At 38.6% G+C, this 23,777-nt stretch overlaps 1 protein-coding gene across 9 annotated transcripts in view; it reads right to left on the bottom strand.

The window, feature by feature from the left end:
- Positions 1 to 23,777, bottom strand: part of EPB41L4A (erythrocyte membrane protein band 4.1 like 4A) — a 279,429-nt gene that overhangs the window by 91,465 nt on the left and 164,187 nt on the right. For all 9 annotated transcript variants that reach the window (XM_081505741.1, XM_081505745.1, XM_081505742.1 and 6 more), the window contains 5 exons: positions 12,501 to 12,598; positions 11,205 to 11,325; positions 9,124 to 9,211; positions 6,814 to 6,902; positions 6,133 to 6,196 (listed from right to left, as the gene is read on the bottom strand). In XM_081505741.1, coding sequence (XP_081361867.1) covers positions 6,133 to 6,196; positions 6,814 to 6,902; positions 9,124 to 9,211; positions 11,205 to 11,325; positions 12,501 to 12,598 — 460 coding nt within the window. The remainder of the gene's footprint in view (positions 1 to 6,132; positions 6,197 to 6,813; positions 6,903 to 9,123; positions 9,212 to 11,204; positions 11,326 to 12,500; positions 12,599 to 23,777) is intronic.

Genomic DNA, 23,777 nt, shown 5'->3' with positions numbered 1-23,777 from the left:
ACAGTAAAAGATGTAATCAGGAAAGAGTCCTAAGTCAATGTTAGACCTAAAGGACATTTTGAAGAGCAGAGTATTTGCACTGAATGACATGATTCCTCCACAGATTACCTATTAGTTGCAAAGGAGGGGAAAAAACCCAGCAATTACACTAATTTAACATAATCAACGAGAGGTAGACAGGAGTCTCCGTGCTCCTCCAGATGTAACACCCCAGGAGAGCCACAACTTCACCTGGGCTGCTTTTCAGCTGAGAATGCAGAATCTCATCTGATTACAGTGAAATATCAGACAAATATGAAACTCTACAGTTGACCCTGGAGCAACAGGGGGTTAGCAGTGCCCACCCCGAACTGTCAGCCCTCTGGATCCAGGGTTCTGCTTCCACATGTTCAACTAAGCACAGATCAAGAAGTACTTGTAGTATCTATTCAGTGAAAAAAATCCATCTATAGGTGGACCCACACAATTCAAACCCCTTGATATTTAAAGGTCAACTGTATTTTCAAAAAGTGGGGTAGAATTGTATTCTTCAAAAATCCCCCTATCCATCATAAAAAACAAAAATGTTACTAAAATGTTCAAGATTAAAGGAGGCTAAGTTGATTCTATACTGGAGCAGGAAAATGCTATTAACATAAAGAATGTTATTAGGTCAACAAACAAAATTGAAAAAGTATTTATATATATTTCTATATATAAATATAGAAAAAGTAGATAATAGAAGTATTCCATCAACATAAATTTATTAAGTTGATAACTATGCTGTGGCCACATGAGAAAACATTTCTATTCTTAGGAAATACACACTGAAGTATTTAGAGACAAAGGACATGAAACATACAGTCAAATCACTCAGAAGGTAGTATGTATGTGTAGAGAAATAACAAAAATGGAAACGGAGTAAAATGCTGACAAATGAATGTAAGTAACAATATATAACCCTGTGCTTTGTAGTATTTTAATCTTTGCAACTTTTTATAAATTTGGAATTGTTCTCAAATAAAATCAAATTTTAAAACTCTGTAGTTCTATTTAAAGCATGAAAGGAATGCCTAGCTTGTGTAGCCAAGACCTCTAGGGCTTGTTGACAAACAGTGTCAGCGCCTGGACACCATCGCTTCCCGTGTCCTCTTCCCAAAGCAGGCAGAGAGTTCAGCCAAGTTGGTCTCATTTCTTGTGGCCAGAGCTGCCAGGAACCTTTTGGTTCTACATCCTGTCACGCTGGGTGGGTTTAGCTGAGGTCGGTTCCACGATGCATTACATGTAAATATAATCACAGCATCATTATTCCCCCCATTTACTCAACAATGTACTTAGTACATGCCAACTTCTGGGCCTACTGTGGAGACTACATTCTTCTCCTGTTAATGAAACCAAGAGATGTGGGTATGATCCTAAACTCCTCCCTATTTTCACAAATCATTCAATCTGCTACCAATCAGAAACAACTTTATCTCCTATATGTCTCCCAAATGTCCCCATTTAAACATCTACCAGACATCTGAGACTCAGCATGTTAACTTTACTTCCTGTATGTCTCCCAAAGGTCCCCACTTAGACATCAACCAACATCTGAGACTCAACATGTTACCAGTGGGCCTCCTGATTTTCCCCCTGAGCCTCTCTACTCACAGCCTCCCCGACTTCCCTTGATGGCAGCTCCATTCTTGCTGCCGTCGGTGCCAAACACATTTAAGTCCCCAAGTCATATTTCCCCACATCCATAAACCATGCAGCTGCACCCAGATCCAACAGCTTCTCAGCACTTGAAATATTACGACTCTAGTTCAAGTCTCCCACTCCAGTACTCTTGCCTGGAAAATCCCATGGACGGAGGAGCCTGGTAGGCTGCAGTCCACTGGGGTCGCTTAGAGTCGGAAACGACTGAGTGACTTCACTTTCACTTTTCACTTTCATGCATTGGAGAAGGAAATGGCAACCCACTCCAGTATTCTTGCCTGGAGAATCCCAGAGACAGGGAAGCCTGGTGGGCTGCCGTCTATGGGGTTGCACAGAGTCAGACACGACTGAAGCGATTTAGCAGCAGCAGCAGTTCAAGTCACTATCTTCTCTCATATGGATTTCTGAAATCAGCATTACTTACTGAATGAGTGAATAAGCAGCAATCTTGGCTCTCAGGGCATTCAGAGAAAATCAACCACTTCATCCAAACTTTTAAAAAATGTAAACTCCAGTAATGAACACATTCTTAAAACCAAGAGCTAACATACATGTTGTAAAACAACAGTGGTAGTTTCATTAAAATAAAAAACCAACCAAGAATTCTTTATATGGCTAGATCACTTGACACTCTTCTAGAAGTTGTGACCAATACTATAAAATACAAAAGTTTATTAAATAACAGAAACAAGAGTATAAACTATTTTTACCTATGATTGATATAACTATATAGCTATAAAATGTGTAAGTATCAAATTAGAACTCCTGGCTAGAACAAAAGAATTCAACAAAACATCCATATTTGAAATAAACATAAAATTCCACAGCTTTCACCTCTATCAGCAAAAAAAAGTTATCAGATATAAGAGGAGGAAAAAAATGTTAACTGCAACATTAAGAAGAAACACATAATCAAACACTATGCAGGCACACCATGAATATATATATAATAAAAGGAGAAATATTTGTGATATGCTATGAAGTATAAAAACTGTGTACAAAACCACATGGAGATGAAATATATATACATGTCTATATACATATATTAAATGTTCACTCTAATAGGGCAAAAATCTGAGAGAGTGTACCAAAGTAATAATCATAATCACTACCTTTGAAATCTAAATTACTAGATAATTTAAATTTTCTTCATAGTGTAACTCCCAGATTTCTACATCATCATGTAAGATTTTTCTTTAAACCACAGTACCTATTAGGAAGCTTAAATAATGCATAAAAGTATTTATACTGATTAGCTTCTGAACCTGTCAGAGGGATAAACTTTTATAAAATCAGTACTGAGTTACAGACAGCTATTTGCAAAGCAATATACAGACAGATCATCAGTACACATTAAATATTATTAATATTTATTAAAATATGTCAATGTGTTATGTTGGGCACGATTAATACTTAAAAGTGGAATTGGACAACATTAGTGCCACAGTGCAACCCCAGGAAAATATTTTATCTATAGGACATTGCTATTCTTTTGGGAACTCAATCTCTGAATTTGGCCCTAACAGCACTTAACATACGTAGTTAAGTCTCTGGAGCAGTCGACCAGAAAACCAGCAGAATAAGGCCCTCAATCATTTTTCAAACTGATTGTAATTATTGTTCCAGGTGATAGGTTTCAGGGGGCTTATTTAATCTGCAATTAACAGTAAGGCCTCCATATTAATCAACTTTATTCTAACATTATATAAATCACCACCTCACAAGGAGATGCCCTGGTAAAGAAAGGAGAAAGACTCTGCAAAGCCAGAATCCTCAGGAAACGGTGTGCTTTGGTTAATGTATTATTTAATAAAACAAAAAAAAATTTTAATTTATTTACTTTAATTAGAGGCTAATTACTTTACACTATTGTAGTGGTTTCTGCCATACATTGATATGAATCAGCCATGGGTGTACATGTGTTCCCCATCCTGAACCCCCCTCTCACCTCCCTCCCCATCCCATCCCTCAGGGTCATCCCAGTGCACCAGCCCTGAGCACCCTGTCTCATGCATTGAACCTGGACTGGCGATCTGTTTCACATATGATAATATACATATTTCAATGCTATTCTCTCAGATCATCCCACCCTCACCTTCTCCCACAGAGCCCAAAAGACTGTTCTACACATCTGTGTCTCTTTGCTGTCTCGCATATAGGGTTATCGTTATCATCTTTCTAAATTCCCTATATATGCGTTAGTATACTGTATTGGTGTTTTTCTTTCTGACTTACTTTGCTCTGTATGATAGGCTCCAGTTCCATCCACCTCATTAGAACTGATTCAAATGTATTCTTTTTAATGGCTGAGTGATATTCCATTGTGTATATGTATCACAGCTTTCTTATCCATTCGTCTGCTGATGGGCATCTAGGCTGCTTCCATGTCCTGGCTATTATAAACAGTGCTGCGATGAACATTGGGATACACATGTCTCTTTCAATTCTGGTTTCCTCAGTGTGTATGCCCAGCAGTGGGATTGCTGGGTCATATGGCAGTTCTATTTCTAGTTTTTTAAGGAATCTCCACACTGTTCTCCATAGTGGCTGTACTAGTTTGCATTCCCACCAACAGTGTAAGAGGGTTCCCTTTTCTCCGCACCCTCTCCAGCACTTATTGTTTGTAGACTTTTTGATAGCAGCCATTCTGACCAGCGTGAGATGGTACCTCACTGTGGTTTTCATTTGCATTTCTCTGATAATGAATGACGATGAGCACCTTTTCATGTGTAAAACAAAAATTTAAATCCCTTTGATTCAAGCATGAGTTATATGTGACCTGCATTGTCACCTTACTAAAGACCACAGCCACTAAAAGAGCCAGGGGCACACAGTGCCTCAGGATGCACACTGACAATTGGTCAAGCTTTCTCAGAAATGCCAGGGCACAGGGACTGAGCTGTGTGTGTAGGAAACCAGGCCACCTTCTGGAGACTGCCATTAAAAAAATAAAATATCACACAATGACATCAATTTTATTGTTGTTTTTGCCTAACAATGAAGAAATATAAGAAACTGAAAGTTCAAGTTAGCTGCAACTTTACCAAACGTTTATCTCAAGGCAGCAGAAGGCACCATAAGGCAGTGTAGTAATAACGTACAAAGAGTTCATTCACCAAAGGACCTCATTCACAAAAATAAGTTAGGTCTCAATGGAAAAATGACTTTGAATAATAGTAATGTTTCCGTGAAAAAGTCTTACCATTTTATTATCATTTTGTTTTTTTTTTCCTCTCAAGGCCATGTGGTTTGAGATCCTAATCGCAGTTCCCCTGACCAGGGACTGAACACAGGCCCTAGAAGTTGGAAGTGTGGAGTCCTGACCACTGGACTGCCAGGGAATTCCTACGATCACATTCTCACTAAACACTCTGATAGCACGGCTCGCAACTCTGGGAGGGATCACTGCGTTTTTCTCTACAAGAACAAACAGTAGTATCAAGTTTTCTGCTTTGGCAGCCCACCATCCCAGAAAATCAGTTCACTGATCAGGTGACAAGTATTTACTGAGCACCTGCTGCATGCAGGACACTAAGCCAGATATTATGTTCCAACTGTGGTTGCAGCCACTTTTCTTCCTGTGTCTTATTTCATGGCTGCATCAGCAGATGGTGTTTACCTCTCTTTACAAGTATCTTATTAGAAAGTCAATTCAACACCATTCACTTAAATTCTGCTCTGCATAAAGTTAGTATTAAAGAAACAGAAGGGTGGATTCTCCTACGTCATATTTTCACCTGCGTACCCCATAAACATGAATTATAGTAACAGCACTTCAAGGAAGCATTATTTTCACAGGGAGATTAAAAGGAAGCTTTCATATTCTTGTCTTCTTTTGCCTGGTTTCCTTAAAACTACTCGTCAAGGCACGAGAGCACCCTGAGGCTCTAACAAATCCTTGCCTACTACCCTAGCAGTCCTGGAGGTCTCTGCCAAGCTGCAGTAGGACTGTCAGCATTTTTGCACCCTTGGCTTACACTCCCTTGAAAGCATCCAAAATTCTCACCTGGTTTACCTACCATGCTCAACTAGGGAAAGAACAGAAGTGTGACTTCCTATAGATTGTTCAATTGACTTTGAGACAAAATTAGGACACGTTTTGTCCTGCATGAAGGCTGCACCCTTCTGATTACATGAATCTTACCTTCACAGACAATACTAAAGAACTAATGATGATAATCACCTCCTATTCTCTCCTGCGCCCTAGAAAGGTTATTTTTTTTCCCTTCGTTAAAACTGAAGTGACATTTCTCTGTTACCAACTCACTCATTTATACTCACTTCCCCTTCCCTTCCTTGAAAAGGAGTTGTTTACATGAGTCAATTAACCTGGTTCCATGTGGCCGGAGCTGAAGAAAACATGGCAGTTTTACTTTACTAGGTCTTCTAAGTTATCAATGAGCAGACAAGGCTTCCCACCTCAGGGAAGCTAAGCACTAAACACAAACTTACATCTTTTCCCAGTACTCTGAGTTCAAACTGGGTCTCCTTGAAGTGAACCTTTGTAATCCGAGGCCTGAAAAACAAAGCAGATGGTGGTGCTACTGCTGCTCTTATGGATTAATCAGAAATTCAGAGAAGTATCCAGTGGAAAAAAAGACTGCTCGTACTGGCTCCTTCATAGGCTGCTATGGTAACTGTAGCGAGTTCCCTGTACATCCTGTGCTCTGGACACCTTCCTAAACACACTTCCTTCTCACTCTCCTGGGCTTCTCCAGTGGATGCAGAAGAGCTTGGCATCCCCAGGCCCTTGCAGTGCAGCCCTTCCAGACACAGTGTAGTGCTACAGGCTCCCCAATCTCTCTCAGATCCTTCCTCGTTTAGTTAGAACTCAGAGTAGTCCTGGGCCCACAGTTCACTAGCAGACACTGGAATGGACAGGAAATCCTACTATATACAGTCCATGGAGACCATGGGCAAGAGAGTCTAGAATCAAAATATCTGAAATTTACAGAAAACATATACACTGAGATGAACTAGGAGAAAACTTATACCCAATTTCACTCATTTATTATCAACCACTGGAAATGTCTGTTTGCTTCTCCCCAACACTTTCAATGACATTCAAGTTCCATAAGCCCAATACATATAGACACAACTTTAATACCAATTCTGCCCTCAAGTTAAACTTACCAGAAATACTTTCCCACTTGTTTTTTATTCTTATAGACAACAACACCAACCGGAGTTAATCCTAAAAAGTACTCAGATTTGTTTTCTCCCTGAAAAAACAAACATATGCTTGTAATCATAAATTTATTCATGTAAAAACTCTGTCAAACTGTAATTAGCCATATGCACATTATCTGTTGCATAAATACTGGATCTGGTTTTTCAAAGACATCAGCTTAGAAAGCTAGTTAAGCTATCATGGTAGCTAACTTGCTGCTCATATTTTCCCGAAGTTTTTAAGAAAATTGTTCTTAGTGTATTCTAACTGGTCACCTCAGTTCATTAAAAGAAACTGGACCACCTACCAATCAGGCCACTGACTGATTCACTCCATGTTGCTTCTACAGTGGTGTTCAACCCTAGCTGCATATTAACTGGAATCCCCCATGGACCTTAAAATGCTCTTGCCTGGGTACCATCAAAACAGGTTAAACAGGAATCTGTAATGATGGAATCCAGGTAACAAAAACACATAAATGTTCCAGGTGATTCTCCTGTGCAGCCAAGAACTGACAACCACTGGCTGCCCTCAAGGACCCTTTTCAAGGACTTACCTTGATCTTACTCTCTGATTTGAACAATCACGAGGCCTGGTTCACCACTGTCCTCCCCAAAAACCTCAGTCAGCCACCTGCATGATTTTCTGAGGTCTCCAGTATACGCCTTTCTATTTTCATTTGTGACTTAAGACTACTCAAAAATTTTAAAATACGATCTCTTCTGGTAAAGACTGGAAACCTTTCATTTCTGGGCAATAGCAAATCCCAATTAAGACAATGGGATTCTGAATTGAAAATGTCACAGAGTGCATACCAAACACGGAATTGAGTTTGTATTCATCTTTTTTTCTATTCTAAGGTCAAATAACAGTCTGCAAAGCCAAATTCCCAAGGAACATAAGATAAATATATTTTCAAAGAAAATCAGTTGTAGCCTATTTTTAGTTCTAAAAATTCAATTTTAAAGCAATGCATGGAAGATACTAATGAATCTGATTAATTTGCCATAAATTTCCACCTTCCACAAAAAATGCATTTTTTGAATTAGGAAAAACATTACACAAATGTAGAGGTATTTCACAGAAGACCCTCTTTATACATTCCCTATAAAATATACTTTTTAAAAAACTGAAAACCTAACAAGATTAATGTGGCAAGAAGAGAAAAAGAGAACTATTCCACAAAGTTTTAGGAGTAGTTTTAAAGGACAGTAGGATGGAGCATTTAATAGTTTAATGAGATTAGATTATAATTTATCAGGGAACAACTACTTCTATCAAATATGTAACTTTTATTGCCATATTAACAGTATACACAGGGATGCTTCTAGTTTTTACAAATAATATGAGATGATTTGTTTTAGGAAACTCTGAGACTCGTATGAGCAAAAGACATATTACAAAATGAATATATCAATTAGTGCCTGCATTAAAGCAAGTATTATCAGGATTTCTTAAAAACTGAGTTCTGAGTCCATAATTCAATTGACAAGCATTCAATCTACACACACTCTTTAGCAATTCATTTCATGTAAATATAACACCTGATTCATTTTCTTAAATAATCAAATTTGTTTACTGCTAACTAAACTCACAAAATCAAAGACAATGACATTCCAATCTCATGCGCATAGGAGAACCAATTGGTAACCTTAGAAAAGTGTCTCAGAGTTGAAGACCTGATCCAGAAAACTCAGTGCAGATTCAGTGTAAGTATCCACTGATCCTATTCAGAAAGCTTTCATCAGCCATTGAAGAAAATCTGCAAAAACGTTCCTACTTATGCAATGGCAATAAGTACAGCAGGCAGTGACCCTAATATTGGTAACACCCGCACATCCAACACAGAACACCAATAGTTATACATGTACTGCTGCCTAAAGTCTACTTTGCCATGCAGGTGATCTTATGAATGCTTTTCAGCCATAAACTCTATTTTTGGAAAATCCTCCTGTTTTCTGTCTAATATAATCAATTATAGACTAATTTAAAACTGTTTTGACGTTTAGCTAACCCCTCTGGAATTATTATCCAGATTGTGTTCTCAAGCCAGTTAATTGTTTTCTACACACGGAAATACAATCACAGACTTTTATGCAAAACTCATTAGGATTTAAACGCCGCAAGAGATTCTTTATGTTCAAAAACACAGATGAAAAAGTACCATCTGCTCACTAAACAACAGGACTGCTGCTTTCCTTTGGGAGTTTCAGTGACTTTTTAAGAAAATGTCATCAGCTTAAAATATTCTGTGTTAATTAAATGTTACTCACATAGACAGGATGGAGGTCAACACCATACATCTCCAGAGACTTGGCAGTCCTCAAGTAATTCAGCTCTGCTTCAGAAGGAGCCTGACCCCTGAACCCAGCATAAAAACAAAACAGCCTTACTTTACTTATAGCTACTGCGCTTACAGGGACTATAAACCATTTTCACTATATTCACTGGAAAAATAAATAATCCTTTTTCTCTAATGCAAACTTAAGCCTTCATATTTCAAGAATCCTCCTGCCTTCCTGGTGACAAAATTTTATATTCTGAGGTGACACTTGTTAAGTTTCATTTACCAAATCTAGTTTTGCTCATTATAGCCAATTCCAATAGCTCCACGTACATTAAAAAGTCTCAGTTTCAGAAACCCCAAAGAGGTTATTGAGCATATAAGCACTCAAATTAAAAAGCACACCCCTTTGCAAAGAGTAAAATGTCTCTATGCTCCAGCAGCTCTCCATTGGGAAGCAAACGGAGGAGAGCAGCGGTGGGAGGAGTAAGAGGGTGGGCTCCTCAACAACCAACCAGGCTCAAGAGCATTTCCTGAGCACATGTGCAGTTCTTCAGAAGCTGTAAAAATATCTGTCACTTTCTTAATACAAAATGCTTGTCACTTTTCTTAAAACCTTCCCCAACTCTTCATCGGTGATGATATACAGAAAACAGCATTCATTCTTAATGAGGATAAGCATCTGCCAAGAATCTCCATGGATAAGTGGAACTCTGTGTGTGTGTGTGAGAGAGAGTGAGAAAGAGAGAGATTTTTAATGGTTAACAAAAGGAATTTTTAAATATTAAAAAACACTACTTCAAGGCAATCCCATGTTTCAGCCATGGCAGTCTGGAAAACCTAGCAACGTAATACTTTTGAAATCTATGAAGAATGTTTACCAGAAATTAGACACAAAAAAGCTACCAAATACTGATTGAGCTTTAGCCTCTTAAAAGTAACCACCATGCTGTCAATGCCATCACATAAAACAGACAAGGTGCTTTGCCAAAGCTCCTTGATAATTTCAAAACATAATTGTACTTGAGAACTCCTAGCACAATTAGTATTCTCAGAATGTGCCAAATACACTGCCCTTCATAATTTTGTAACAGGCATTCCTTTAGTACTCATTTCAGTGAAACCTTACAAATGCAGGACTCTAGAACAAGGCTAGAATACAAGGTGGAGAGCCTGTTTTCTCTGATTGCAATTTCTGCTGCTAGTCATTGAAACAAATCCTTTAGGCAAACATTTTTTTGTTGACCAGATTAATTCTATATGTTTTTCTCTTAAATATGGTACATCTGAAACCAAGCAAATTCAAGAGGGAAAGTTACATAACAGGCAATAAAGGCAAAGTTAATCAGTATAGGAAATTTAACAAAATAACTATAATTAATTAAATTATAACTTCAATGCTGCAGATCATTAATTGAAAATCCTACTAGTGGAATGTGTATATTTCTCAGAAGTGCATGCAGTGTTAATATAGAATGTAGAATGATTTCATTTATGTATTTCATACATACATAAATACATTTATATATTTCATTTCATACATACATACATTTATGTATTTCATTTCATACATATATAAATCTATATAAAATAAACTTTCTATATAAAATAAATTTTCATACAAAATAAATTTTCTCTATGGGAAATTATGCATAGAGAGAGATCTGAAAGGCCACTGACTAAAAATATACTGACTTTAAGTATTAGGATTTACTCTTTTACACTTATTTTTTTCCTTTTTAAATTGTCTGGGTTTCCTATGAGCATTTTAGTGTTATAAGCAGAAAAAAAAAAAACATTTTTAAAAAGAAAAATGTTCAAGACATAGAATAAGAAACATTTCTTAAGCCTATCAATAGCATAAGTTGATCGCTGATGCAATGTGAAGTGGGATTCTTTTTCTTTTCAGAGACTAGAATGGTGGTTACCAGAGACTGGGGGAGGGGAGGGGTGTATGTATGTGAAACAGACACATGTTGGTCAGAGAATATGAACTTCCAGTTATAAAATGAAGTTCTGAGGCTCTGATGTACAACACGCTGATTATTGTTAATAAAATGTGCTTCTTACATTAGAGTTTTATGAATCCTTTCTATAGCTTCTTCAAGTTCTTCCTTCTGATCAGGAACAAATCGGTACTCTGACACATAGCCTGCAGTATGTTTATATGGATCATAATCTCCGAGTTCAGCTGAAAAAGAAAGAAAATGTAATTTTTTTCCATTTTAGGAAAATATACCTAAAAATACAGGAATAAAAGTATTTCTATCATACTTAAACATTTTCTTCAAATGCTTTATTAATAAATTTATATAGGGCAACTAATTTTAGTTTAAAACAACTCTGATGAGCATATATAAAGAATATCAACAAAATCTTATCTAAAAAACATAACATTTTTGCTTTCTGTAAGACTATAACTATCATTTTCATTTAACTTATTCTTACCAGTTTATATGAAGTACAATGTTGTAAATAGAATTTAAAGCACATATAATGGAAATTCCTTAGGTGAAAAACAACCAGATCCTCTCTCTGACAAGGACACCAAGAGATAAAGCATGTGGTTCAAAACATATTTGCCCCAAATAATGGTCATGGAAATATAATATGATGCTGCACATAACCCCACTATAGTTTACACAAAGAACAAAATGAAACCAGAGAATTCACTATGTTATGCTTATAAAAATTCTTTCTACATTAATCCACCTTCCAAGCCCAACCCAGTTCCCAAGATCATTTACACAGCATTTTTCTGGGAATATTTTTTCTAGACTATTTCTGGTCTGCAAGAACTACACGGGCAAGGAGCATGTCTCATCACCCCATACCTAGCTTGATTCCTTGAAGACAGTAATTATAATTACAGAAGACAGCCTCAGTTTCAGCCTCCAAAATGACAATGCAACCTTAGCTGCCCCCTCAATATGGCGGCCATATTGATGCCAAGAACTAACGGACAATGGGTGTTGACTGTAAGCAACACACTAAACTGGTGATGGCCCCTGCCCATGTGGAGTCTTCACAGCAGCTGCTCGGAATCAATGCAATCTCTGAGACACAGCAGCTATGAGGGATCGATCAACTTAGGCAGAATGTAGAACAGAACAGATTTTCAGACTCTCCACTGAGTCAAGAATCAATGCCACTCCTATGACCAAAATTCCATGGGACCTACTATCAGGGATATGGAACCAGTTTCATTTTTACTTCTTCTGAAGGCATGTTGATTAAAACTGGAATTCTGACTAAATTCAATTTCTTTTTAGCAAAATGTCATTAAGTTTATAAACTTGCTTAAAAAGAAAAATTCAAACATCCTTCTCAAGACCTCTGCAGCAAGTCTGCTTAAGTGAAACCTACACTGGATGGCATACGCTCCCAGCTGAGCAGCAGTGTTAATGGGGCAGGGCAGCCGGCCCTGAAGGACGTCTTGCTTCACCTGCAAGAAAAACTGATACCTAGAAGAGAAACAGAAAACAGATTAATGATCTCTTCCACTGCTGTGATCTGAAGTTTCAGACCCTGAAACCTGTCACCTTTAATGAAAATGAAGCTGATTTTTGCTCTTTTGTGAGGGGGCTGTTGAGGGAACAGGGACTATTTAAACACACTGCAGAGGCAATCAGAGTAGTGACTAAGGAGTGAAGGGTCTCAAGTTCAACCAGCTGGATTGCATCCCAGCTCCAGGACTCACTAGCTGTTTGCCTTGATTGGCTATTTCATGTAACAACTAGGCTCCTCAGTGGTAAAAGTGAGACCAAGAAGTATCTATACCTCATCAGGTGGGTATGGATGTTACATACAAGCCATTCTTACCATTCTCATCACTGCCACTGCTGCTACCACTAGGACATGTTCTCCTTAGAATGAACATATTATGAGGACCCACTCAATATGCTATGTGTTCCCTAACCGCGTCTAAAATCATGGACACAGGTCAGAAACATCATTATAATTCCATCAGTCCTCGCATTTATTAAGATGCTGCCCATTATCTGAGGCTTTGCTCATTCCATCTGCTAAAAGAAAACCTTTTATAATAACATTGCCACATATAATAACTGAAGACTTATAAAATGAGCTTAGTATCATTATTATCTCCATTTTGCAGGTGAACAAGTTAACAGACACAAAGAGATGAAAGAAATTTGTCCAAGATCTCACAATTAGTTATGTAGCAGAACTAGAACTGGAACCCAGTAGCAATAATGAACCCAGAACTCTCTAAATCAGAATGTTATGCAACCGTAAGCTAAGGTTTTCCCCTTCTCCTTCCATTCAGGCTTTCTGCCAGTGGGTGTTGGAGGCGAAAGGTTTATGAACCAATACAGTGAACAGTCAATGTCATCCTCAGTCACCAGCACTCTCTCTCTCTCACTTTAGGCTGTCTTTTGTGATTTCTCTTTCTTTGCAAGGTAATTCCTGCTGTCATTGGGAAAGACAGGGAGAAAGCAAAGGAAATTAAATAAGTCAGTTGTGGTAAGTATTTCTTTACCAAATGTTCACAATAAAGTTTTTAGTGAGAGAATTTTAAATGCTACTCTGATAATTTCTAGAAGTTCAGTTCAGTTCCTCAGTCAAGTCTGACTCTTTGCACCCCCATGGACTGCAGCACGCCACACCTCCCTGTCCATCACCAACTCCCGGAGTTTACTCAAACTCATGTCCATTGGGTCAGTGATGCCATACAACCATCTCACCTCTGTCGTCCCCTTCTCCGCCCGCCTTTAATCTTTCCCAGCATCAGGGTCTTTTCAAATGAGTCATTTCTTTACATCAGGTGACCAAAATATTGGAGTTTTAGCTTCAGCATCAGTACTTCCAATGAATATTCAGGACTGATTTCCTTTAGGATGGACTGGTTGGATCTTCTTGCAGTCAAAGGGACCCTCAAGAGTCTTCTCCAACACCACAGTTCAAAAGCATCAATTCTTTGGTGCTCAGCTTTCTTTAGAGTCCAACTCTCACACCCATACATGACTACTGGAAAAACCATAGCCTTCACTAGACCAATCTTTGTTGGCAAAGTAATGTCTCTGCTTTATAATATGCTGTTTAGATTGGTCATAACTTTTCCTCCAAGGAGCAACAGTCTTTTAATTTCATGGCTGCAATCACCATCTGCAGTGATTTTGGAGGCCAAAAATATAAAGTGTGCCACTGTTTCCACTGTTTCCCCATCTATTTGCCATGAAGTGATGGGACTGGATGCCATGATCTTAGTTTTCTGAATGTTGAGTTTTAAGCCAACTTTTTCACTTTTCTCTTTCACTTTCATCAAGAGGCTCTTTAGTTCTTCACTTTCTGCCATAAGGGTGGTGTCATCTGCATATCTGAGGTTATTGATATTTCTCCCGGCAATCTTGATTCCAGCTTGTGCTTCCTCCAGCCCAGCATTCCTCATGATGTACTCTGCATATAAGTTAAATAAGCAGGGTGACAATATACAGCGTTGACGTACTCCTTTCCCTATTTGGAACCAGTCTGTTGTTCCATGTCCTGTTCATACAGTTTCTCAGAAGGCAGGTCAGGTGGCCTGGTATTCCCATCTCTTTGAGAATTTTCCACAGTTTATTGTGATCCACACAGTCAAAGGCTTTGGCATAGTCAATAAAGCAGAAGTAGATGTTTTTCTGGAACTCTCTGGCTTTTTCGATGATTCAGCGAATGTTGGCAATTTGATCTCTGGTTTCTCTGCCTTTTCTAAATCCAGCTTGAATATCTGAAGTTCATGGTTCATGTATTGCTAAAGCCTGGCTTGGAGAATTTTGAGTATTAGTTTACTAGCGTGTGAGATGAGTGCAATTGTGCGGTAGTTTGAACAGTCTTTGGCATTGTCTTTCTTCGGGATTGGAATGAAAACTGACCTTTTCCAGTCCTGTGGCCACTGCTGAGTTTTCCAAATTTGCTGGCATATCGAGTGCAGCACTTTCACAGCATCACCTTTGAGGATTTGAAATAGCTCAACTGGAATTCCATCACCTCCACTAGCTTTGTTCATAGTGATGCTTTCTAAGGCCCACTTGACTTCACATTCCAGGATGTCTGGCTCTAGGTGAGTGATCACACCATTGTGATTATCTGGGTTGCGAAGATACTTTTTGTATAGTTCTTCTGTGTTCTTGCCACCTCTTCTTAATATCTTTTGCTTCTGTTAGGTCCATACTGTTTCTGTCCTTTATTGAGCCCATCTTTGCATGAAATATTCCCTTGGTATCTCTGATTTTCTTGAAGAGATCTCTAGTCTTTCCCATTCTATTGTTATCCTCTATTTCTTTGCATTGATCACTGAGGAAGGCTTTCTTATCTCTCCTTGCTATTCTTTGGAACACTGCATTCAAATGGGTATATCTTTCCTTTTCTCCTTTGCTTTTTGCTTCCCTTCTTTTCACAGCTATTCTTAAGACCTCCTCAGACAGCCATTTTGCCTTTTGCATTTTTTTTTTCTTGGGGATGGTCTTGATCCCTGCCTCCTGTACAATATCACAAACCTCCATCCATAGTTCTTCAGGCACTCTGTCTATCAGATCTAATCACTTGAATCTATTTCTCACTTCCACTGCATAATTGTAAAGGATTTGATCGAATTTGTACCCACAGCTTAAATGAAAATCTGCTTAACACCCTGTAGTTCCCCCACTGTTCAGTTAACGTCACCAAACCCAGAACAATGTGTAACCCGTGGAGCCACATTCAATCGCAAAATCTGTTTCTTGGAGTCTATACACTTTTTGCCATCTCCTAGTCTGGGTAACTAACCAGGAGATTTCTAAAATTTTCACAACCCTGTCACTAATCATACTTATCTCTCTTACAAACAACCTTTCCAAGAAGTAAATGGGATAATGTTACTCCCTTAATTTAAAAAAAAAAAAAAAAAACTTAAGACTTGACTTCCCTATGCCTTCAGGATAAAGTTCAAGATCCCTAAGATAGCTTGTACGACTTTTGCTTACTTCTTGAGCCAAATCTATTGCCATTACCCATGGCTACCCCCACTTCCTAACTTGCAATCACTTTTCGAGCCCTACTTAAACACTTTCCGTTCCCTGAATGCTCATCTTAGACATCAAATCCACTTTGTTATAATCATCTGGGTTCCTCTTGAAGAGGAGAAAAGCAGAGTAAAGTAACATTAGCAGAACTGAAATGCAAAAATATAGATATTTAACCAGAATTACTACAGATTACTGGAAACCTGTGTTAGCTTCACTCCCTTTCTCAATTGCTAACTTGTAATCTCTTTCCCCGAGGTGTATTTTTTTTTGAGTAAATGGGTCATAGATGCATATTTTTCTTGCTCTACTAAGACTTTTACAACATTTGATTGAACAGTAAAAATCTTTTGCCAAATAAATTGAGGGGCCTAATTCTGCAGACTTTGCTTCAGAGAGAAATGGAAAGAGAACCGAAGAGATGAGAAAACAAAGAGCTGAAAAAGAGAGAAAAGCAAGCAGGTAAAAGGAGAAGAAACCAGATCCCACTGATGACTGTGTTTCCAGTATCTCAGGCTCAGCACACAACAAGAACTCAGTAAATACCTGTTGACTTGATGGATATAAGAATGAACAGAAAGACAGATGGATGAAAACGGGGACAAATTAACATCCTTTGTTGTCTCTGAGAAATTCATGAAAGAAAAGAAAAAAAAGGACATCTATTCAAACTTCCCTGGATAGCTTGCCTTTTAAAGATACTGGAGATCTTTAAGCCATTTCATTTTTTTAAAATTCACTAAAATGAAAGAAGATAAGTAAACTATTTTTAACTAATAATTTCATTAATCTCTATCATAGCAAGCATCATATTAGTTTTATATAAGACAAACCTCTGATACATCAAAATCATATTTTTATATGTTAAACACTTAATCTTATCTCAAGGCTTATTTTTAATATACATAACTAATTTTGTCCATTTATGAGACTTAGTGTACAATATAATATTTTATTTTATTTAAAGTATAAGCCTGCAATGCGGGAAACCTGGGTTTGATCCCTGGGGTTGGGAAGATCCCTTGAAGAAGGAAAAGGCTACCCACTCCAGTATTCTGGCCTGGGGAATTCCATGGACTGTATAGTCCATGGGATCACAAAGAGTCAGACACCAACTTTCTCTTTCACTTCACTTTCCTTATTTAAATTACAGATTTAGAGTTGCTAGGTCTTCCTTTCTACATCATTCTGATTAAGGCTATGATTGGATGCTTGAGCGCTTGTTTATCTCTGGTTTTAACCAGATAAATCCCAGTTTACCTAGGACAATTTTAGCTTAAGCCTGTTAAACATTCTCCATTATCAAGAACTTTTCTCATCATGCTCCAAGTGTTAGGGTTTGAACAGCAAATTATATGATGACCCGTGGTATATTATACCCTTACTGGAAAAAAAAATGCTGATCCAGAACATATTCTGGTACAAAGCAGAATCTGCATAAAGCAGTTACTTGTTATCTTTTAATATAAATCATTGTACTAGTGTATATGGAGAAGGAAATGGCAACCCACTCCAGTACTCTTGCCTGGAAAACTCCATGGACTGAGGAGACCGGTAGGCTACAGCCCATGGGGTCGCAGAGAGTCGGACACGACTGAGCGACTTCACTTCCCTTCACTAGTGTGTATGCACTGTCACCCCAGCGAGATTAAGAGCCCCAGGAGTGGGGGGTCCTCCATCTTTCACCCCAACCTCCCTCATCACAAGAGTACAACCAGTACAACACAAGAGAAGGACTTGAAACACTGGCATCACCGTGTTCCATTTATGTGATGTTCATAGAAAAGAGCTGACTTGACACCCCAGATGTACAAGCTGCTAAGGACCACCGATGATTCAGCAAGTGTCAGGGATGAGAAGAGTTGGCAAAGGAGACTTGCTTAAAGAAGAGGCAGAGAGAAACCATTCTTTCAGGAGTCCAAACAGGAGGTTCTGTGATTTCTGGGGCCAAAGACAGCCAAGAATGCTTGAAGAATACCAATGCAGCTTGCAGCATACCTTCCCGACTCCAGACCTGCTGAGTAAACTGAAAGATGAAGGGACAGGAAGAAGCTTGATTTCTGGTGCCAGCTGAACGTGACGCCAAGAGGCCTGAGAGAAGAGGCTTGCCTGCCTACACAGAAGGAGGACTGCTCTCTGAATCCAACAGAGAAGCCTAATCATTCTGGATAAAACAATGTGCTGGACAGAGGGGAACAACATAATAGTAAACATCAGGGGGAGGGGGAAACAGCAGGCATGGCCTAAGAAAAAGAAAAACTGGAGACTCGCCCACTGACTATCAGGAGAATATGGCAAAGACTGGGAATAACATTTTTGCAGCTTAAAACTGACGATAAAAACACAAGAGCAAAGAGTTGTAATATCACCTTATATTTGGATAGTCTTTTAAAGGTCACAAATTTCTTCTGCATCCATACTGGAATGTGACCCATGCCTCAAATCTAATGTGTTGAGAACCATTATCTTCACTTAGAAGGAGACAGGGACCCCCGAAGTGAATGTTTAACTGAAGGTCACTCAACCCATAAAGAAGCTAAAACACACTAACCTTCACAATGAGAAGAATATGGATTACCAAATATAATAATAATAACAAAACTGACAAGTTTAATGTCAATCTCTAACAAAGTACAATAAAATATTAAAAAACAAACACTTATTTTTAGAAGCTACTCATCATGAACAAGTATTCATCATGAACAAGTTACCTGGAACTGACATGATTCTCTTTTTTTAGGAAGAGTTAAAATTTCAGTGGCAACAAGATCAGTCTCACAGTCGTGTCCTGACTCTTTGTGACCCTATGGACTATAACCCAACAGGCTAGTTTGTCAATGGGATTTTCCAGTCAAGAATACCAGAGTGGGTTGAGATTCCTTCTCCAGGAGCTCTTCCCCAAGCAGGGATCAAACACACACCTCCTGAGTCTCCTGCATTGAAGGTAGATTCTTTACCACTGAGCCATAGGGAGAAGCCACAAGCTGTGTCAGCAAAGCAACAGGCAGACTCATTTACTCACTCATTCTCTGTCTTTTCTCTCCAGAGGGCTGAAGCCACAGCTCTCTCTTGGTCACTACTAAATTTCATTGGTCCTCAGTGCACTGGACAACAATGCTCCACATATTATTCAATGGAGGGTGAGTCAGTGAGTGAATTCTGTCTTTATGTACAAATTCAAGAAATGCAGGCTAGAAGATAGTAGTAGCATGTTCTGATTAATGGACTGACTTTCACCTGGAAGACCTATCTTCAGGGCTCCAAGATGGTCTTTCCCTCCCTAATTTGTGTGTGGGGGGGTGGGGGGGTGCGGGGTACACTGGGTCTTCATTGCTGTGTGTGGGCTTTCTCTAGTTACAGCAAGTAGGGACTACTCTTGGTTCCAGTGTGAGGGTTTCTATTGAGATGGCTTCTGTTGCTGCTGAGCACAAGATCTAGGCAGGTGAGCTCAGTAGCTGTGGCTCGAGAGCCCTAGCTGCGTGCGGGCTCCGCAGCTGTGGCACATGGGCTAGTTGCCCTGCAGCTAACGGAACCTTCCCAGACCAGGAATGGAACCTTTGTTCCCTGCACTGGCAGGCAGATTCTTATTCACTGTACCACCAGGGAACTCCTCCTCCCTAATTTTTTTAATCAGTAATTTAAAAACCTAAGATAATTCATTTCATCTACTGAACACCTACATTTTTACACAGGTGGCACAGTGGTAAAAGAATCTACCTACTAATGCAGGAGACTCAAGAGTTTCCTGCAGGTTCAATCACTAGGTCAGGAAGATCCCCTGGAATCAGTTCAGCTCAGTTCAGTCGTTCAATCATATCCAACTCTTTGCAACCCCATGGACTGTAGCACACCAGGTCTCCTTATCCATCACCAACTCCTAGAGTTTACTCAAACTCATGTCCATTGAGTTGTGATGCCATCCAACCATCTCATCCTCTGTCATCCCCTTCTCCTCCTGCCTTCAATCTTTCCCAGCCTCAGGGTCTTTTCTAAGGAGTCAGTTCTTTGCATCAGGTGGCCAAAGTATTGGAGTTTCAGCTTCTGCATCAGTCCTTCCAATGAATATTCAGGACTGATCTCCTTTAGGATGGACTGGCTGGATCTCTTCGCAGTCCAAGGGATTCTCAAGAGTCTTCTCCAACACCACAGTACAAAAGCATCAATTCTTCGGCGCTCAGCTTTCTTTATGGGCCAACTCTCACATCCATACATGACTACTGGAAAAACCATAGCTTTGACTAGACAGATCTTTGTTGACAAAGTAATGTCTCTGCTTTTTAATATGCTGACTAGGTTGGTAATAGCTTTTCTTCCAAGGAGCAAGCGTCTTTTCAGTTCATGGCTGCAGTCACCATCTGCAGTGATTTTGGAACCCAAGAAAATAAAGCCTCTCACTATCTCCATTGTTTCCCCATCTATTTGCCATGAAGTGATGGGACCGGATGCCATGATCTTAGTTTTTTGAATGTTGAGTTTTAAGCCAACCTTTCATTCTCCTCTTCCACTTTAATTAAGAGGCTCTTTAGTTCCTCTTCACTTTCTGCCATAAGGATAGTGTCATCTGCATACCTGAGGTTATTGATATTTCGCCCCTGGAATAGGAAATGGCAATTCCCTCCAGTATTCTTGCCTGAAAAATCCCATGGACAGAGGAGCCTGGCGGGCTACAGTCCATGGGGCACAAAGAATCAGACACAACTAAGTGAGTGAACACACACACATATACCCAAGTTTGCGTGTAATATCTAATATATTCTTCCTATCATCTTTTTGAAGAAATACAATAATGCCATTTTACAGATGAGAAAACTGAGACTTTAAAAGGTTATGTAATCTTCTCAAGATAACACAACCAGTGAATGGCAGAGTAAGGCTGCAAAATATAATACATAACACATGGAAGTTTGTCATAATATTTTGAATCAGAATTGAAAATAAGTTTAACAGATGCCAGGAGGACACAAAGTACTTAAAGAACTGAAAAACACAAAAGAGTTTAGATCTATTTTGTATAATAAACCTAGAAAGAATACCTAGTGCTGATGACAGAAGTTTCAGAGATCTTTTATTTCTTATTGAACTTCCTACTGCTTTGTAAAGCAGTAAGGTTTCCTCTCTTAAAAATGTTTAAGAAGAAGCTGGCTGACATTTCAGGAACTTTTTATAAAAATGGAGGGTAGGATATATGACCTCAGAATCCCCCAACTTCACTTAATATCAGAAAACATTTTAGAGCAAACAGTAGGTACTCCAAGTTGAAGCGATTCTATTAACTTCTATTTTTCATAGTCTGGAACCTTATTTTTTTAATGCATCTCACTCACCTAAAAAAATTTCCCTCTAAATACAATGTCTTTGTGGAATGCTTCATCTAACATGATCATTTATGTACTTAATGCAGCACTACCTATAACTTTAAAATGAAACAAGCTGGATAGCCATCCACAAGGGCAGGAGTATAACAAATGGGTTAGATGGTGAAAGAGGTCTGTAAAAATATGTGTGAAATTGTGTGATTTTCAAAAGAACTATATATAGAGAGAATAAGTAAAAGTGTGTTTACTGTAGCTATTTTTCATATACAAATTGTAAACTATATATACAAGATAGATAAACAACAAAGACCTACTATATAGCAGAGGGAACTATGTTCAGTATCTTGTAATAATTTATAACAGAAAAGAGTCTGAAAAAGAATATATATATATACACACATTGGTATGTATGTGTGTATGCATAAATGAACCACTTTACCATACACCTGAAACACTCTAAATCAACTACACTTCCAGTTTTAAAAATTTAATTTAATTTTTAAAACAAGAAACAGAAGAGAGAAAGTGAAGAAACAAAAATTAAAACTAAGAGCCAATACAGAGTAGGCTGAAACTATTTTCCAAAGAACTGAAGCAAGATAAAAATTCAAGGTGAAAATGCAGACTGAAGTATGCTTTACCTTTAGTAGCTTATTTTGGGGGATTTTGTCTTTTGGTTTCTTTTTTGCTTTTGTCAAAATTATCTTGTGTAATTGACTCCCTTTTTAAGGTCTATTATGCCTAACCATTTAAGTTAGCATATTCATGCAAGTCAGTGATTTTATCTTTAAGATATACTAAGAGGGAGTATATTAGATAAGGAAATGGGAGTATTCCTGCCTGGAGAATTCCATGGGGTCGCAAATAGTCAGACGTGACTTAGTAACTAAACAACAAGAGTGAGTATATAATAGTAGCACATTAAATGCATACTTAACTTACCTAAATTCGACTGTATGTTTTTGCACAATAAAAACAAATTATCATAGATCATGGCCACTAACTGCAAGCTAACGATATCACCTGTTTCTTTACATGATCTGGTCTGAAACTTGAGATAAAAAAGGTTGCAATCAATATATTATGGGGTTGTACATTACAAACAAATCCATGTATTCTGCTAATGAGCCATTAGAAGATTCTGAAAGGAAATTTCTATCCATCATCAGTATTTGGTGAACAGATCCAAAGTAATGTATTACTAGAAAACACTACTCTTTTTCTCCCTTAACACTAAATCAAGCACTCTTTTGCACTCTAACCCTCACTTAAGATGTAACTAACTGAACTGGCAGAGAAAAGAGAGAAGAAAATAGTAGTGCTAGCATTTATTACCCACTGAACTGTGAGCCAACACAACCAACTTAAAAGAGCTTCACATACATTACTCCATTTAATGCTTATAAAAATCTTACAATACAGGTGGTGGAAGTTGTGGTTTAGATGCTAAGTCATGGCGGAGTCTTGTGACCCCATGGACCTTAGCCCACCAGACTCCTCTATTTATGGGATTTCCCAGGCAAGAATACTGGAGTGTGTTGCCATTTCCTCCTCCAGCAGATCTTCTCCACCCAGTGATTGAACATTAGTCTGCTGCACTGGAAGGCGGATTCTTTACCTCTGAGCCACCAGGAAAGCATGAGACAGGTAAAGTTTCAATATTATAAGTGAGGAAACTGAGGCACAGAGAAGTTACTGATAACATCAAAATGAAGAACTTCCCTTGTATTTTCATAAAATGCTGTGCCCTTTAATTCCCTAATCACTTACAGATACAAATGTGCTTCTGTATCACTTGGACTCAGGTGCCCCAGAAACCGCAACTTAGAAAGCACTCTTGGCTGCAAAGACTATTCATGAAACTCTAGTGTAAACAAGACCCTCACCTGAACCTCTCCCCAGCATAGCGTCCCTTCTCCCACAGAGGTTTGCTCAGAGAAAGCCCAGACGCAGTTCTGCCTTTCCAAGCACTCACTAACAATGTAGCGACGCAAGACTGGAAAGCAGATGTCAGCACAGTTCTACAAGAGAGGCCTAATTACAGTACTTCACAGCAGAACAGCAGAGGTCCCATAGCCAACCTTCTTCTCTCTTCTCTGTGAGAGGGAGACAAATTAAGACAAAAGGAAGTCTAAGGAATAAGACTTCTAAGGAAGAAGATAAAAGGATGGAACAGAAACAAAACCATAGACTGTCTTCCTTATCAAAGGCATGATTTCCAGTTCTTTGAAAGATGCATTGGGTTCTACTCAAGCCACAGATGGGTTCATCAGGACAACTGATCATTTAAAGGTAAGTTAGGGAAAACGCTTCTGTTTTTGCTACCA

Source organism: Giraffa tippelskirchi, chromosome 7 (assembly GCF_054371585.1).
Source record: "Giraffa tippelskirchi isolate mGirTip1 chromosome 7, T2T-mGirTip1v1.2.pri, whole genome shotgun sequence".
NCBI classification, from domain to species: domain Eukaryota; kingdom Metazoa; phylum Chordata; class Mammalia; order Artiodactyla; family Giraffidae; genus Giraffa; species Giraffa tippelskirchi.
The sequence above is the reverse complement of the archived record's forward strand: the minus strand, read 5'-3'. Positions and strand labels throughout refer to the sequence as shown.